The 18078-nt window shown below is 40.0% G+C and overlaps 1 protein-coding gene across 1 annotated transcript in view; it reads left to right on the top strand.

The window, feature by feature from the left end:
- The first annotated feature begins 1859 nt into the window (after positions 1-1859).
- Positions 1860-18078, top strand: part of RNF169 (ring finger protein 169) — a 55606-nt gene continuing 39387 nt past the window's right edge. The window contains exon 1 of the mRNA XM_036324976.1: positions 1860-2373. Coding sequence (XP_036180869.1) covers positions 1881-2373 — 493 coding nt within the window. The 5' untranslated portion in view covers positions 1860-1880. The remainder of the gene's footprint in view (positions 2374-18078) is intronic.

The following is an 18078-nucleotide window of genomic DNA, read 5'->3' as shown; positions in this document are numbered from 1 at the left end:
CCTGGACAAAGGACAGCGCAGCTGAGGCCACACTTCTGTGTTTGGCAGATTCTGACTGTCTGGGCCTCTGCAAACACAGCCCTGCTTCAATTACTCACTGACCCTTCTTCAGTTCTTGACTGTTCTCTAGCCATCTGGTTCTCATCTTGGGAATCCACTTCTTCCTTTTTCTCTGTTCTCTGCCTTGGGTTGGTTTACCACCACCTCAGGCGCTGTTTCCGGACAATCTCATGGAAACCCAGGGCCTCTGATGCCTTTCATTGCATTGCGTTGCTTCTTTGGACTTTGCTCTCCTTACAACACTCGTGTTTTCTTATAAAGATTCCCAAAAGGAAATGTCATTTTCCTAATGCCTTCCTGCTCCAAAACTACCTTAGTGCAAAAAAACACAAACAACAACAGCGAAAAAATAAAAATAAAGCAAAAAAACAAAGGATGGGAGAATTGCTAGAGCAGAGCTGTGTCAGAGGGGAGCCATCCTTTCCCCATCCTCTCTGCACCCAGAAAGGGGGCTGGCATCCAATTCTGAGCACCTCACCCAGGGCCTAGCCCAGCCAGGGATGACGTGGTCCGAGCTGGCTTTTAGAAAGCAACTCTACGAGCTGTGGACGACGGATTAGAGGAAGGGAGGCCTTGGGCAGGAAGACAATCTATCGAAACAACTGCCATCGTCTAGGTGAGAGGTGAAGAGACCCGAATGGAGCAGTGGGAGAGGCATAAAGAGAGGATAGGCGAGAAAATAGCCGTGATGGTGGGAGAACGGACAGAACTAGGAAACTGACAGGTGTGGGAGATGATGGAGAAGTAAAGGTGACGGGGTTTGGCGCTTGAGGAATTGGGAGGATAGTCCCTTACAGTCGTTCTCAACCTTCTGGCCCTTTAAATACAGTTCCTCATGTTGTGACCCAACCATAAAATTATTTTCGTTGCTACTTCATAACTGTAATGTTGCTACTGTTATGAATCGTAATGTAAATATCTGATCTGCAGGATGGTCTTAGGCGACCCCTGTGAAAGGGTCGTTCGACCGCCAAAGGGGTCGCGACCCACAGGCTGAGAACCGCAATGAGGAAAAGAAGAAGAGCTGCTTTGGATGGAGGGTGGGGAAAGCAGCAGCAGCAACAACAACAAAAACAGTGACTTCAGCTTTGTAGTCAGAGATGGAGCCATCCAAGATGACATCTCCATCAGGCAGCTGGATATGCAGGGCTGCACTCAGGTCCAGACTGCAAGACACAACGGGAGTTTCAGCTGGAAGAAAGTGTGCGCAGGAGGTGGGGGTGGGGGGGGGGGTGGGGGGGGGTGGGCAGAGCGGCCAGAGGCTGAGGGAATGAGAAACACCTGGAACGTGTTTTTCCAGCCAAAGGAGGGGAGCCCCAGGAAGGACCTGGAGAAGGATATGGAGATGAGGACGGACAAGAAGCTGTTATTTTTGGCCCTTAGCTTCTGGCCACAGCAGGTCTGCTGTCGGCCACAAAGGCTACCCCCCCTGTCAAAGGCAGCCCGGAGAGAGACGGGGTTCTGGATAATTTACATGCTCCCCAAGCACTTGAGCGTCAGGTCCTAGGAGGCTCCTGCAGGATCAATAAGTGCAATTACTTCATAAAGTTTAATGTCACTCAGAACTCCTAGTAAACCCCTCAGTTCTCACCTTCATTTGGTTGCATAAAAGGAAATTGCAAAGACTGCCGATGGAGGCTGAAGACCGGCTACAGAAACTGTAACGGGTACTAATGAAGTCTCACCTACCACCAACCAAGGCCAGGAAGAACCTTCTCCGGCCCCGCCCCCTCATGAATATGCAGATGAGTGGCCGCCACTCACGGCCCGCCCTCCACTCCTCTCCCTCGCAACGGACTCGCCCTCAAACGGGAAACAAGATGGCGGCGGCAGGTCCGAGCACTCGGGCCTCCTCCGCGGCGGCCGCGGCGGCGCTGAGTCGGCGGAGCCGGCGGGGCCGCTGTGACGAGATGGCGGCGGCCAAGACCGGGGCGCCGGGCCGGGCCTCGGGCCCCACGCTGCTGGTGCTGCCGCAGACGTTGCTGCAGCCTCCGCCGCGGTCGGAGGAGCCGGGCTGCGCCGGCTGCTTGGAGACCCCGGGGGAAGCGGCGGCCCTGCCTGGCGGCCACTCGCTGTGCCGAGGCTGCGCCCCACGCGCCGCCGACGCCGCGGGCCCCGCTTGCCCGCGCTGCCGCGCCCGCGGCCCGGCTTGGGCCCGCCGTCGGACCCGCGACGACGGCCAGGCCCGCGCGGAGGTGCCAGGCGAGCGCGCCCGCCGCCAGCCGGAGCGCTGCCGCCCGCGCCGGGACGGGGGCGCGGCCGCCGTGGGGCCCAGGCCGGAGCCGGAGCCGCGCGCCGTGCCCGCGGAACCAGGTGGAGCCTCCCCTCCTGTCCTTGGGGTCCGGGGCGAGGCCGAGCGCGCCCAGCGTCCCAGCCCGGCCTGGTGCGCGGGTGGAGGGTCCCAGGCCCGCGGGAGCGGGTGCGGAGCGTCCTTCCCCCTGCGGTTGGAACAGGGCTTGGCCCGGGTGCCTGATCTGGTTCTGAAGGTTGAACTTCGGAAAAAAGTAGGGGCTTGATGGACGTGGAGGGGCTCCTGCGCCCCGCGTGAGTCAGAAGTTTGGAGGGCGCCCTCGCGTTCTTGCAACAAGTCGGGGCCAGGTTGGGACCGCCGTGCCGGAGGGCCCGGGGGTGCTGGTTCGTGTGGGGTGCAGAGCTAGGGGGCGGCTTGCTGGTGGGGTGCCTGGAGTTGGGGAACAGGTTGCATGTGAGGACGCGATGGGAGCTTTTCAGCCTGGAGATCAGAGTGCGTGAAGGGAATGCGCCCTGTTGTGCGTGGTTAGCACAGCCTGGCCCATAGCGAGGAAACGGTAAGCGACAGGGTTTGATGCTTAAATAATAACACTGATACCGAGCGCCAGGGGTAGGTCCCCCAGGAAGAAAAGAAGCCCGGGGGGGGGGGGGGTGTAAGAGCTTGGGAAGCAGATGGGTTGGCGGGGGCCGCTTTTCTCCCCGCGGCAGGGTAGGTTTCCTCCGATCATCCTGGCAATTGAAAAGTTTCGGTCAAGGCTGCCGCCGTCAACTTTGCCTTTCTGAGCGCCTGCAGCCGGCCGCTCTTGACAGGGTGCCCCGCTGAAACACAAAACTGTGGCGATGGCTTCGTTTAGGACCCCGAGACACACCCAGCCAACACATCTGCTTTGATAAAAAAAAAAAAATGCTTGCCTAGGAGGTCTTCAGGAGACATAAGCGGGAAAGGCTGGATAGTTGCGCCTTTTTCGTTGGGAATTCTGCCAGGTGTGATTTTCGGCGGCGTAGAGGAGGCAGTGCTTGTGCGGGAAAGTGCAGTGCCTGGAAACTACAGCTCCCAGAATGCCGCTTGTTTTGATTCGAGCGGTCAGACACCTGCCACGGTCCTAGGGCATCTTTTCCTTCTGCGTCTTGCCTTCCTGTGCTTCCTCTTTTAAGCCTCACAATATCCTTAGGAGATAGGTACTGTGATTTCCATTTTACAGATGGAATGGAGGCCCAGAGAAGTTAAGTAACTTGCCTAAGAATGAAAACCATATCCACCTGATTTCTGCTCAAATGAGGGATGAAAGACTCCTCAAATGTCATCTCATTTGGGGATGCTGTGTGATGTTCTCATATGCTATTTAATTTGCTTCGAAGTCTGAGATGATGTCCAAATGATAAGACGGCATTTCTCCGGTCCCCTTGTTAGTACTCTTGATTATATGGTCAGATAGGATAGAAATTTCTATTTTTATTTCTAAAACCTGGACTCCCTTGTGAAATACCCTGTCTGAAATTTGAATCAATGGGGAGGGAGGAAGATGGCTTAATGATTTATGCAAACTTTTTCCCTTGAAGAATTTTACCCAAGTGTATCAGTGATTAAGGAAATTATATAAAACGAGATTCCAAATTAGGATCTATTGAGTCACTTAGTATCCATTCAGTATCCAATTACTTCATATGTTTATATGAGTACCACAATGAAAAGTATTTTTTCCTTAAATTTTCTTGTTGGATCATTAAGTGTATATAATTACATGCTTATTAAGTCAATGCATTATAGAAAAATATTGCTGGACAGGAAATTACCTTCTAGTTTCAGTAGGTTGTCTGGACCTCTTTAGGTTATATAGAATATTTTTTTAATTTAAAAATTTAATAGGCAGTGCATTCACATAATTCAAACAATGTAAGAAAGTACACAATAAAAGGTTCCTCCTACCCCCATCTTCATTTCCTACTTCCATCAAAAATTCTTGTTTATTCTTTCACAATTTCTTTATGTTTATACATGAAAATTAAAATATATTTTATATTTTTATCTTTTTACACAAAAGGTTATATATTATGCACACTGTTCTGTAACTTGCTTTTATCATGTAACAATGGAAATTTTTTCATATTAGTACATAGACGGTTTCTTCATTCTACTCACAGTTGCAAGGAATTTCATTGAATGGGTATAACAGTTTACTTAACTGTCTATTGGTGGACATTGAGGTTGTTTCCAGTTTCTCCCCATTATAAATAATTGCTTATAAAATTTTTACATAAGTGCATATGTGCATTTTTATGGAGAGTAGCTTTCCTCAGATTCTCAAGTGTTTGCAAAGAGAAGGTTAAAAGAATCATTGCTTTAACTCAGGTCTCTCATTCTACAGAAAAGAGACATGAGGCCTAGAAAAGAGATCAGCTACAGGTCATGTGAGTTAGTAACAAATAAAAAGGGCTGAAAGGGTAACCCATTAATAAAGGCTAAAATATAGTCTAATTCACAGTTAAGTGCTCATATGGCTTTTAATAGGGAAAACTAAAAATACCAGTTTCATAAATATTTACATTATACTTTTAGGAGTGGGAAACAAACAGAATTAGCAATTTCAGGTGTATTCAGAAGTATTGCTTTTAGTATTCTTTTGGCATAGTTAAGTCAATTGCTAGAAGAAAGGTCAGGCCTGCTTTATATTACTGGAAATGAAATTTTGTAGTAAATACACTGGTGTTAAGTGAAATTCTTACAATTTAAAAATGTTGAAGCTTCATGGCTCTTTTGTATTTGTATCATCTATTTCAAAAAAAAAAAAGGAAAAGAAGAGTTTGATTGTTGAAAATGTTAGTTGTGCAGGTGACATTTTTTTTTTTTTTTTTGCCAGCTTCTTGGCAAGCTTTGAAATTCAGAACCTTAATGATTCCTGTGTAAAATTTTTTATTTTATTCTTATATATATTGTCAATTTGCTTTTAGATATAATATCAGTTGATTTGCACAACACTGTGTGTGAAGGCTAAGTCAGTGATCGTTTTAAGATGAACCCAGACTTCAACTTTATATTCTTTGAGCATCTGCACTCATTGTATATATTGACATACAAAGCATTTGTACCATCTGGAGCAATGTCCAGCAAGTATGTAATGAGTGCCTACTCTTTGCCAGGCACTGTTCTAGATCTTTGGGAGACATCAAAGGTTGAAATATTAAAATATCTCTCCCTTTTGGAGCTTATATTCTAAATTTAGAGACAGTCCTAATCCATTGATTTTTAAAAAAGAAAATTTATCACACAGGTGTACATAAGTAGGTTTGCAACTATGTACAACAGTTAATAATTAATGAATATTAAGAATTCATTTAGCCTTGTGATTTGAAATCAAGCATGCTCATTTTAAATTATACTGCCTTTGAACTTGAAACTAAGACTTTTTTAGGACAGTTCTTTTTCTTCTACCATGGGTAATCATTAAAGAGAAAAGCTAGACAAAGGATGATGAATTTTTTTAATTGGCAGTTTAAAATTTGTAACTATTTGTTGTATTAAAAGTGCATTTCAAAAATTGAATAGATTAAAAAAATTGAATTTCTTTCCCTTTATCCCACCCCAAACTCCTTGTTCACTTCAGATTAGCATTTATACATTTAAGCATTTTTCTCTTTCTGTGAAAAACAAGTAGTTCTCGTTAATTACTCAGTTGGCAGACAATGTTTGCTATGTGTGCAGCCTAAATTGCATTTAGGACTAATGAATAATTAAGTCATGTGATTGTAGTGTAAAAGGACAGGAATTTCCCTGGCCTGTATGGATTTGTTTTAAAATGTATAAAAATGACTCAACTTCTTATCCTTATTGACTCATTCCAGAATTTGAGAGTGTCCTTATGTGTTATACTAATGCAGGAAATATTTGCCATGTACTATGTGCTTTTTCAAACTCAGAATGAGATCACCTCACCAACTAAGCATTAATCACCATAGAAGGATTCAGGATTGAGCAGCAGGAATTTGGGAGGTATTCATTTTTGTTCATTCATATTTCTTGTCTAACTTCCAGTTAATCTTGGAAGAGTTGCCTACCTTGAATTTGTTTATATCTGAGTTTACTTGCATGTAGGATGTGGGATATGTTTATCAAATTTCATTTCACTAATTCAATGAGCATTTTGAATCTTACATTTATCCTGTGTAAGATAATACAATAAAAAGATGATGAATAAGATATGGTCCCTGTTCTTTAAGATTCCACAGTCTGGTTGGGGAAACACACCTTATAAAGTAACAATACAAAGTGGTACGTGAGGCAAATGCAGGGTGCCAGCAGAGTATAGCAGCAAATTTCAACCCTTTCATCTCATGGCACACATAAATTAATTAGTTATTAAAATTCTGCAGCACACCAAAAAAATATATTTTTGCTAATCTGACCAAAAAATGGGTATAATTTTGATTCATTCACACTGGATGGCTTTGTTTGTGTTGGCTTTTTTTTTTTTTTTAACCATTTAAGGGAAAAGAGGTCAGTGCCCCTGACTAAATAGTCAGGTGTTGCATGTTTTAAAATTCTTCTGGCACACCAGTTGAAAATTGCCAAGAGTATATGAATGGGACAGTTGACAGTCAGGAGGAAACCTGATGAAGGCATTTGAGCTGAATGTTGAAAAAAGAGTAAGAATTCACCAAGTTAGGGAGGAAGGGATGACCACGCCAGGCAGAAGAACCTGCATGTGCAGGCATACGGTACTTGACATATTCAGACCGACAAGAAATTAAATATAGGTGGAATGGGGAAGAAGAGAGATTTTTCCTTCTATCATGGAGTTAGGACATGAAGGGCATGGCATATCATGCTAAAAGAATTTGGGACTTTATCCTATAGAAAGAGTTGAGCTCTTAAAGATTTTTAAGTGGTGGAATTACATAATCATAAATGTGCTTTAGAAAGATAATATTGGTTGGAATGTGAAGGAAAGATGTGAGTAGAAAGTGGAGGAAGGGAGTCCAGTTCGGGGGCTATTTTAGTACTGCAGGCCAGAGATGAAGAGGGGCTGGACTGGAGTAAAGCAGTGGCTGTGGGGATGTTTCCTTTAGTCATTAATTTAGTGACCATTTGAGGGCCTTCTGTGTGCTCGGCATGGAGCTACAAATAGAAGCATGATTCTCTCAAACTCAGTGTAGTTGGGAGGTTTGTATATAAGCATGCAACTGAAATGTGTTGTAATAAATGCAATTATAACTGTAATGCAAGATATAATTGTAGAAGGGAGTATAGTATAAATAGAGACAGACTGCCTGTTTTCAAATTCCAGCTCTGCCATTTATAACTATGTGTCATTGCTTAACCTCTCTGTACCTTAGTTTCCTTATTATGAAAATGGCGATAGTAATAGTAGCAAAATTGAAAGGTTAATTTTAAGACTGAATTATTAGAATGCTTAGCTCAAATGTTAGCTATTTTCACAAAAAGAGAACCCAGCTGAAGTGAAAGGCAGACACTTGACTGAATATTGGGTAAATGGATGATGGCAGGATAAGGATGAGGGAAAACAGTACTACATTTAAAAGCATAGGAGTATGAAACAAGGAATTTTAGGGATTGTAAGGAGAGTGGTTGAAGTATAGTGTACTTGAGGGAGAGTGGAAGGAAGTGGAATTGGCAGAAATAAGTAGTTACTGGATAATAGTGGACGTTGGATGCCATGCTAAGGAGTGAGGACCCACCAAGAGTTTTAAAGAGGAATTCATCTTTGCATTTGGGTGTAATGTAACAAATGCATCGATGAGCCCAAATTCTCTTTTAGCAAGATGGCTGAGATAAGCTGAAGGCTCTTCTGCTACAAATACCAAACAAAAAGCTGGGTGATACAACACAACAATTCTTTAAAATATGTTCCTGAGTGTGTAGGAAAGATAGGAAAATCTCCAGGTTCCAGAAACAAAATGAAACGAAAACCCCAAATTTTAGTAAGCTCTGAACTCATGCCGTGTTGCCCTGGAGCAGGGTGAAGGAGTGGAGTGAGGGGTTATTTCTCGTTTTCTATTTCTAGCTGATTGCGTATTAACCATTCGGAAGAAGGAACCAAAACTAAGACTTCTGCATATATCTGGGATCTGATGTGCTGCATCCTAGGAGACAGGGTGGGCTAGAGAAAAATCTCCCCACTGACTCAAGTCAATACAAAGAAATCTGTCTTGATTTGCCTGCACTTTATGCAAAGAGAAAATGGAAAAAAAGCTTACCTGAGAAATTGAAGCATGAAACCTATGCCTCACTCAAATTTGGGATCTGAATTTATATTATATGGGTCAGGTATCCCCATGTTGAGAAATTAATATAAAAGCTGGCTCCACGCCCATGGCTCTGTGGTTGACCTATGAACCAGGACGTCATGGTCCCATTCCTGGTCAGGGCACATGCCCAGGTTGTGGGCTCGATCCCCAGTGTGTGGGGTGTGCGGGAGGCAACCAATTGGTGATACTCTCTTATCACTGATGTTTCTATCTCTCCCTCTTCCTTCCTCTCTGAAATCGATAAAAATGTATTTAAAAAAATAAAAAGCTGACTCCAAGCTCGTGATAATCCTGGGTCACCCAGAGAACAAAAAAACAAGACTTCAGGGGAACTCCCATATCTCAGGCCACAAGGGATTCTCACAGAAGAAATAAGCCCAACAGGAGATGAATTTATAATTTAAAATTACGCACAAGAACAACAATTTTCTACCACAAATAAGAGTCAGCAGACATAAAAAGATGATTATAGCTCCAAGAATTGGGATCATAGAATGGCAGTTTGAAAGATAATTTAAATGAGCATATTTTAAGTGACTGAAGATATTAAAGGATTAATTGGCATCCAAAGAAATGAATAAGACTTTATGAAACAGGCACATTTGAAAAAGAATTAAACAATGAAAAATGTAGGTTAAAAGGTCAGTGAATAAATTAAGCATTAGTCTACATAGATGAGAGAATCAGTAACCTTGGAGGCAGATATGAGGAAATCCTGAGAACGCAAAACAGTAAGAAGAAGAAAGATATAAAAGGTCACGAAGACCCAACATCTAATATTAATTCCAGAAGGAGAGAAATAGAATGAAGGAGGTGTGGAATGTAAAGAGATGATGACTTGAAAATATTTTGGAATTAATAAAAAGACATGAATTCTTAGGTGTAAGACTCATGATTCCCTAGCAGAATTTAGATGAGCAAAACAAAACCTTACAGCTAAACACATGGCAATGAACCAAAGACACTATTAAAAGCTACCAGGAAGGAGCAACGGACTGTGAGCAGACCTCTCTTAACAAGACAGGCCTGAAAAAAATGGAAGAATATCTTCCAAGTGTTGAGAGAAATCTGAGTTTCATACTCAGTTAAGTTATTCAAGAGTGAGGGCAAAATAAAAATATTTTTAGATAAAAATATAGTGAATTTATCACACTTTCTGAAAGAACTATTATACTAAACAGTGTACTTCAGGAAGAAAGAAATGTAACTTTGGAGATAGAGTAGGATACAAGAAGTCCTGGTGAACAAAAATTGGTAGGTAAACTTAGCCAACATTGACTACATAAAACAAAAATAATTATGACAATTTGTGGGAGCTAAAACCGAAGTGGAACTAAATTACCAGGCAAGGATAAAATGTAAGCTAGGGACTGATCAGCATTAAAGAGTTCTAATGGTCTATATATAGTTCAGGAGGAGGACAGAGATATTGATTAACTTTAGGCTTTCAGTCAGATGCATATTAAAAATTTAAGGGTTACCACTAAAAGAAAAGAAATATGATATATAACTTGATCTACTGTACACACATAGAACGATACACCTCCCAAATTAGAGGATATCTATCCTTTTTAAACAAATGTGGGACATTTACATAATTAGGCACAAAGAAAGTTTCAACAAATACTCAAGATTGATATATAAACCATGTTATCTGACTCAATACAATAACATTAGAAATTAATAACACATATAATCAATTTTCCCTGCCTACAAGTCCTTGTTTGAAAATTAAAAAGTAAACCCCAAAACTAAAGTACAAATGAAAAACAAAATCATGGGAATTGGAAAACATTTAGAATTTAATACAGCTGAAACCATACTAAGGAAAATTTAAGTGCCTATATCATATTTCATTGAATCTTAAGGTGCTCTGGCTTATAAGATGAACTATTATTTTCCAAATACAATGCTTTCCTACAACTTAGACTTTTTAACTTTATACTTATGAAAGAGCTCATAAATTTGATGTAGATTTAATGTATCACTTATGTACATATTTATAAAAGAAAATGAATAAATGAGTAGAATACCCCTGTGACTTCCTCATATTCAGGATTTGATTCTTCTAAATCATTTTTTTGACTGAATCATAGAGGTTTTTGTTTTTCTGCATAGTATTGATCAACCATTGAGCCACTCTGGTCAGGTGATACAGCATTTCTTAAAAGTACTCCACAACTATCTCCCGCATTTTCTTTCAAACTTCTGGCTCCAAAAAAATTTTGATGCTAATGCTTTATTGAGCTTGCCAGAAGGTATCCACAAAAGTTTTTAGATGAGACCCAGCTCTTCCTCAGATGGTCTGTAAAAGTTTTATTGGTTAACATTGAGAGGTTACAATTGTCCAATCATGCCATCAGGGTTAATCGGCAAATCACTATACAGTTTTTGTAAGCTGCTTCTTTATCTTATGTTCATACCTATGTAAGCAATGAGAGTGGCATCATCACTGCTGCTGGCTGGCAGTGATTATAAGATTCCAATTGTAGGAAACATCCCAATTTCAGAGATGTTAATATGGAAAAATGTATGTCCTAGAATCTGTAAGGTACTTGAAGACCGAAAACTATTAAGTGGCTAACTGAAGAAGTTAGAAACTCACAGCAGATTAAACTTAAAGGAAGTAAAAGATCAGAAAAAATAACAAATTACTGAATAGAAAACAAGATAATCAAAACCAAATCTAGTTGAGGAATTAACATTGAATCTATATTATAGCCAAGTCTCTGGCAAAATTGGTCAAGGAAAAATAAAAAGCAAGAAGGCATATATAACGTTAGGAGTGAAACAGGTAATACATCTCCAGATAAAGATTTTTAAAAGCCCATTAACTGTAAAATATGGCAAACTTTATGCCCATGGATTTGAAAAATTATATAAAATAGTCAATTTCTTAAAAAATATAACCTGACTCAGAAATAAGTGGAAAATGTGAATAGAAATGAACCAAAAAACCAAATTGAGTAAATAGTAAAATCCACCCACTAAGTAATACATGGATACAATGAGCTAAATTCAGTTTATGCAAACTACAAATGGCCCATTTTCTTCCACAAATATGTGAAGAAGAAAAAGCAATAGAAGGGAAATCTGCAGTTTAAGTGTATGAACTTATTTGGATCCTGATTTGAAAAACTATAAAAACATTTGATTGGAATTGAATACAGGTTGGATTTTCTTTTTTTTTTTTGTATTAAAGGTATTAAGTTTTTAGTGTGACAGTAGTTTTCTGGTTACATGTTTTAAAAGAATCCTTTAAGAGAGATGCTAAAATGTTTCTGGGTAAGATGATATGATATCTGGAATTTGTTTCAAAATCATTCAAAGGGAGAGGGGGCAGGTAATGATTATGGGAATAGATTTAATAAGATTGGCAAATAATTGATTTTTTGGACTCTTTAAATTATTTAACACTGGTTATTCAACTATGCTGACACCAATACCTGTTTTAATTAATATTTATAATAGTTTAATATTTGATAAACAATGTGTTCCGAAATTGTTAACTGTTCTTCGTCACTAATCATCCTTATTGATAAGCTCCACTTTAAAAATAGTTCCTTTCTGCCCTAGCTGATTTTGGAACACATTGATTATCAAAAATTAAACTATTATAAATATTAATTAAAACAGGTACTGGTGTCAGCATAGTTGAATAACCAGTGTTAAATAATTAAAGAGTCCAAAAAAAAAAAAAAGTAGACTCCAGTAACATGCTGTCATATATTTGAATTTGGTAGATGACAGGTGACATTATAAGTCATTTGTGGATGTTAAATTTGTATATTATAGCAGAGAGAGAGAGAAATCAATGGTGCTGGAGAGAGTGGAGAAAACTGAATGAGCTACGTTCATGAAGAAGTGAGAGAAAATGAGATCTGGAACACCAGGGGGAGATTGATCTTACATTGGAATAGGGGATACTTCTCCCATTTTGGTGACTAGGTACTTATTACTCTCTTATTTTTGGACAATTTTAATTGTTTAAAAGTTAAGTTTTCTAGTGAATCAAAATCTGCTTCCCCAGTTTCAGTGTTCTAGTATTTATTTATTTTTAATATAATTTTATTGATTTCAGAGAGAAAGAGGTAGAAACATCAATGATAAGATAGAATCACTGATCGGCTGCCTCCTGCACGCTCGGTACTGAGGATTGAGCCCACAACCCAGGCATGTGCCCTGACCTGGAATGGAACCGGTGACCTGCTGGTTCATAGGTCGACACTCAACCACTGACCCACACTGGCCTGGCCAGTGTTCAAGTATTTAAAGACCATGATTATTTCTGCCTAACTTTTTAGGTTAAAGTTCTCAAATTCATCTCTTTGGTCCTCTTCCTTCCTATCTCAAGATTGTGGTCAGACCACATAGAGTTCTTGGAATATAGTATGCTTTTTGAAACCTTTTTGACCTTTTGTCACCTATGATTATTCTACTTATGATACTCCTCCTTCTTATCCTCCTGTCAAAATATTCATCTTTTAAACCCAGGTGAAACAAGTGCTCTGTGAAATTTTTTCTCAAATATGAGTCACACCATCCTTTGTGCCACCACGTGAGTATATGCATCTACATGTCAGTGGATTTTAGTTCTATGTGTGTCTGTTTCTGGTAGTACACTGAACTCTTTGAGGTCAGGGATTATGTCTTTGTGTAGTCAGCACTTAATGTGGTACCTAGAATGTATTAGGTACTCAGTAAATGCTTAATGAAGGGAAAAGATTCCTAAAAAAGACCTTAAAGTTTTTGGTCCTATGTCATAATTTCTTTTTTTTTTATGTCATAATTTCTTTACTCTTCTGGTCATCTTTAACGATGCCACTCAGAACTGAACCTTATACTTTAAATAATGGCTGACTAATGCAAAGTATAATGCAGCTTACTGTCTCTTCATCTGGATGCTAAATTCTTATTAATACTACCAAAAATTACATTGGCCTTGCTCATACTGAATTTGTAGAAACAAAATTGCTTCCTCCTTCCTCCCACATGAACTGCTATTAAGCCAGTTTTTCTCATTACATATATGTACAATTAAATTTTTAAGCCTGAAGATAACATATCCAATTTTGGTTTTTATTTTTCTGAATAACAGTGAACTTATTTTCCCTTTATTTCCTTCAATTTTGTCATTTCCCTTGTGCTTGTCTAGTGTTTCGTTCTATAAAATCTATAATAATAAAAGTGTAATCTGTTAATTAGACCAGACAGCTGAACGACCTTCCAGACATCCTTCTGGATGACCTTCTGGATGAAGCTGTGGCTCTGAGGACCTAGCCCTTTGCACGAATTTTGTGCATTGGGCCTCTAGTTATTATAATAAAACTGCATGCCCTGGCTGGTGTGGCTTAGTTGGCTGGAATGTCGTCCCGTACACTGAAGGGTATAGTGGTTCATTTCCCTGTCCAGGAACATACCTGGGTTGTGGGTTAGATTACTGGGCAACCAATCCCTTTTTCTCTCAAGGTGATGTTTTTTTTTCTCTCTCCCCCTACCCCTGCTCCCACCCCTACCTACCCTCTGAGATTTGTCAGTCTGTTTCATGTTTCTATGTCCCTGGATCTATTTTGTTCATGAGTGAGATCATGTGATACTTGTCTCTCTCTGACTGTCTTATTTTGCTTAGTATAGTACTCTCCAGTCCCTCCATGCTGAAAGGGTAAAAGATCCTTTTATATAGCTGCATAGTATTCCATGGTATAAATGTACCACAACTTTTTTATCCACTCATCTACTGATGGGCACTGGGCTGTTTCCCAATTTTACTAGTAGCTATTGTAAATGGTGCTGCTATGAACATAGGGGTGCATACATTCTTTCTGATTGATGTTGCAGGTTTCTTAGGATCTATTCCCAGAAGTGGGATCACTGAGTCAAATGGCAGTTCCATTTTTAATTTTTTGAGGAAACTCCATACTGCTTTTCATAGTGGCTGCACAAGTCTCATTCCCACTAGCAGTGCGTGAGGGTTCCCTTTTCTCCACATCCTCGCCAGCACTTGTCATTTGTTGATGACAGCCATTCTGACAGGTGTGAGGAGTACCTCATTGTTTTAATTTGCATCTCTCTGATGATTAGTGACTGAGCATTTTTTTCATCTCTTGGCTATCCTTATGTCCACTTTGGAGAAGTGTCTACAAACATTTGATAAGTTTTTTTGTATGTGGGCTATGATTTTGGTTAGTTCTTTGCCAAAGGATAGTTTATTTTTTAAATTTGTATTTACTGTTGAAAGTATTACAGATGTCCCCCTTTCCCCCATTGACTCCTTCTAGCCCGCCCTCACCCCCTACCCCAGGCCTTTACTACACATTTATGCATCTATGCACATAAATTAATCTCTCCCCCCCACATCTCTCCCAACCCCCCCTCCCCCCACCTTCCCTCTGAGATTCCACAGTCTGTTCCATGCATCTGTCTCTGGAGCCAAAGGATAGTTTTAAAACACAAATAGTGTAAGTTAATGCAGTAGTTATCTGTGGTGTTTGTTATGGTACTTAAGTAATTAGTCTTAACATTTGATGTTAATATTTTATTAGCTTTTAACTTTTTCTATGTGTACTTCCTTTTCTTCCCAGGTAAACACTTTTTATATTACCGACTATAAATTGTTACTTGTCTTGGGCAAGTGGGTAAATGAGCAGTTGCATTAGTTGGTACTTGGCTGTCATCTGCACTCTTGGAGAGTTAGGGATAAACCAAAAAATAGTAAATAAAATAGAAACCTCTTTACTTTGATTTTAAAACACATTTGTGGTTCACTCCCTGTGTTTCTACCTTTTTACTTCTTCTGGATGCTTAATTTGACATTCAGATTTCTCTTTTTGCATATTCCATTTGCCAGTGGTTGCTTGAAAGATTAGTGAGTAGTATAAGCAGGTAACCTTGAGATTAATACGGATAATGGCCCCTTGTTTCCTGTGTATTCCTGCACTTACATATGTTTTGCTGTCTCTTGGTGTTCTGTGCAGCACTTGGGCATTTAGTTTTATAACTCTTTGACATTCTATAGTTGTTTCACTCAAATATATTTTTCATTCCCTTGTAAGTTTCTTTAGGACTTGGACTATTTATGTTTGACCTTTATTATATGCCTTTCTTGACTTTCTTAAAGGAATAGTCTCTACTTTTGTCTTCTTCCTCATTGCTCATTCCTCTTTAGTAATGGTGTCTGTTTTCATGATGAGAATTTTATATTCTCCACTGCTTATGAAGAACGTAGATTTTGCTTCTTGCTGTGATGGAACAGATTGAAGCAGACCAAAACTACTGCTGAGAATAATTAGAAAAGCCTGATTTAGAAAAAAATCTATATGAAGGCATTGGTAAGTTGCCAAGGCAGCCAGGACCTTCAGACATTTGTGGATTCTTGGCAAAGGGAGAGTGCAGCTATTAAGAAGCAGAAAAGCCAGCAGAGATTTCTTCATGGAGCTAGAGATTTAAAAAAAAATGTAGTTCAGGGCTGCCAAGGCAACCAGAACTTGAGAGGCCAGATACCAGAGAGAAAGGAGGTACATCCCCCTCCCTCTGCCCCCTCCACCTGCTTTTTTCCCTGAGGCGTTTGCTGAGTCTTAAACTGTGCAGAGTAAAAGGCTAAGAGGTTTCACAGAAAGATACGGAAAAGCAAAGCATTTTTTAGCAGTTCCTCAGTGTTGAGGAGAAAAAGTTAGGACCTTCTAAGGAAGGTAGGTTTGGTAAACACCCCAGACTCATTTGGACCCTCGAAGGGCTACAGACCAGGGTAGAATGAGCTTTACAAGCTTTGCAAAGATTGCAGCCTGCCTTGAATCAGCTCATGTCCCGCCCCCATTCTAACTGTCTATCAGAAAACATGGTGAATCCTCTGTAGGAATATAATATCGTCCAGAGCCTCTACAGTTTTTTATGTATGTACAATGAATGACTTTCTAAGAAAATTACCAGGTAAACCAAGAAACCATGCCAGGCATATAAATAGATAGGATAGAAATATATTCATAGCCTTCCAGTTATCTGATAATTTACTCAGTCAGTCTCTAGTTGAAGGACAGGTTGTTTACAGTCTTCAGTGTTGAGTGATTTGCAGTGAACATTCTTATATGTACATCTTTGTACATCTGTATGATATTTATCTTTAAGATAAAGGATGCCCTTGCTAACTCTTGCCTTCATCAAACACTTTTTTATCTTTGCCTATCTGATACATAAAAGCATTTTGGTTTAAAAGGTTTTAATCTCTTGAAATATTAATGAAATTGAACAGATTTTAATATGTTTATAAATCTAAAATGTCCTTTGATCATTTTATATGGCTTTAAAAATTATTAAAGAGGTCTTTAGGCTTTTAAAAAATTATTAAAGAGGTAATAAAACGTAGTGAGTGAGAACACAGATCCTAGAGCTAGATTGCCTGGGTGTAAGTCCTATAGCTCTTTCCCTTACAGCATTTAGCCTTGGGCAAATTGAGGGCTCTGTGCCTCGGTTTCCTCATTTGTAAACTGGGATAATAGTATCTCCCCATTAGATCATTATGAAGATTAAGTGAGTTAATTATACAGTCCCTAGAAATGGGCTTGGTATAATGTGATACATAACGGCCGGCTATCATATGATGCTGCTGGTGGTGACAGAGATGGAGATTAGCTAAAGAGATTTTTTTATTGGCCCAAAGGCAAATAGCTAGTAAGTGGGAGTATTCAGTCATTCTGCTGCACTGATAAGTTGAACCTACAGAGTAAGAAATTCAAACATAGTAGTCAGGGTAGCATCTTCCCAGTAAAGTTCAGTGAGGTTCTTTTTCTAATTTTGTATTGAGTGTGGGTGCTTTGACAATGAATGACATTGCATTCCTGAGGGTTTGGTGTAATTAGCAAAATGTCTTGTAGTTTGTTTTGTTTGTTTGCCTCTATTAATATCCAGTAACCACGCCCCAGAGAAAACCCTTTTTAGGAAGGACCTTCAAGGAAGTATAGCTGCTCCTACAGTTTACGTTACACTGAATGCAATAGTCGGTTTAGGTTACTAGCCACAGGTCTGTGTCATTCTTAAGGCATCATGTTGTTAGAGTTCCCCTTCCTGTTAAACATATTAGTCAGAGGACAGACATCCAGAAAGTACTTGAACAAAAGGATTCATTTACAAATACCAAAATATTCAGCATCTCCACGTCACCTAAAGTCCTTGCTCGCACTTCTCTGTGAGATGAAGGGAGGGTGAGTGGTTGCTTCTGTGCGACGGAAACACTTGAAAACCCCCATAGAAGCTGGTGGAGCGATTGGTGAGATTGGGACTAACTCCTCTGGACTAAGGTTCTTTTCTGGTTCTTTTGGCATCTTGTTGCTCTGCTTATTATTATTTTTTTAAAAATAATTTGGGGTTTTTTTAGAGCAGTTTTAGTTTCACAACGAAATTGAGAGAAAGGTAGAGAGATTTCCCATATACTTCCTGCTCCCATACATACATAGCTTCCCCCATTATCAATATCAGGATGGTAGACTTGTTACCAAGGGTAAACCTACAATG

This window comes from Myotis myotis, unplaced genomic scaffold (assembly GCF_014108235.1).
Source record: "Myotis myotis isolate mMyoMyo1 unplaced genomic scaffold, mMyoMyo1.p scaffold_m19_p_10, whole genome shotgun sequence".
Classification (NCBI taxonomy): Eukaryota; Metazoa; Chordata; class Mammalia; order Chiroptera; family Vespertilionidae; genus Myotis; species Myotis myotis.
The sequence above is the reverse complement of the archived record's forward strand: the minus strand, read 5'-3'. Positions and strand labels throughout refer to the sequence as shown.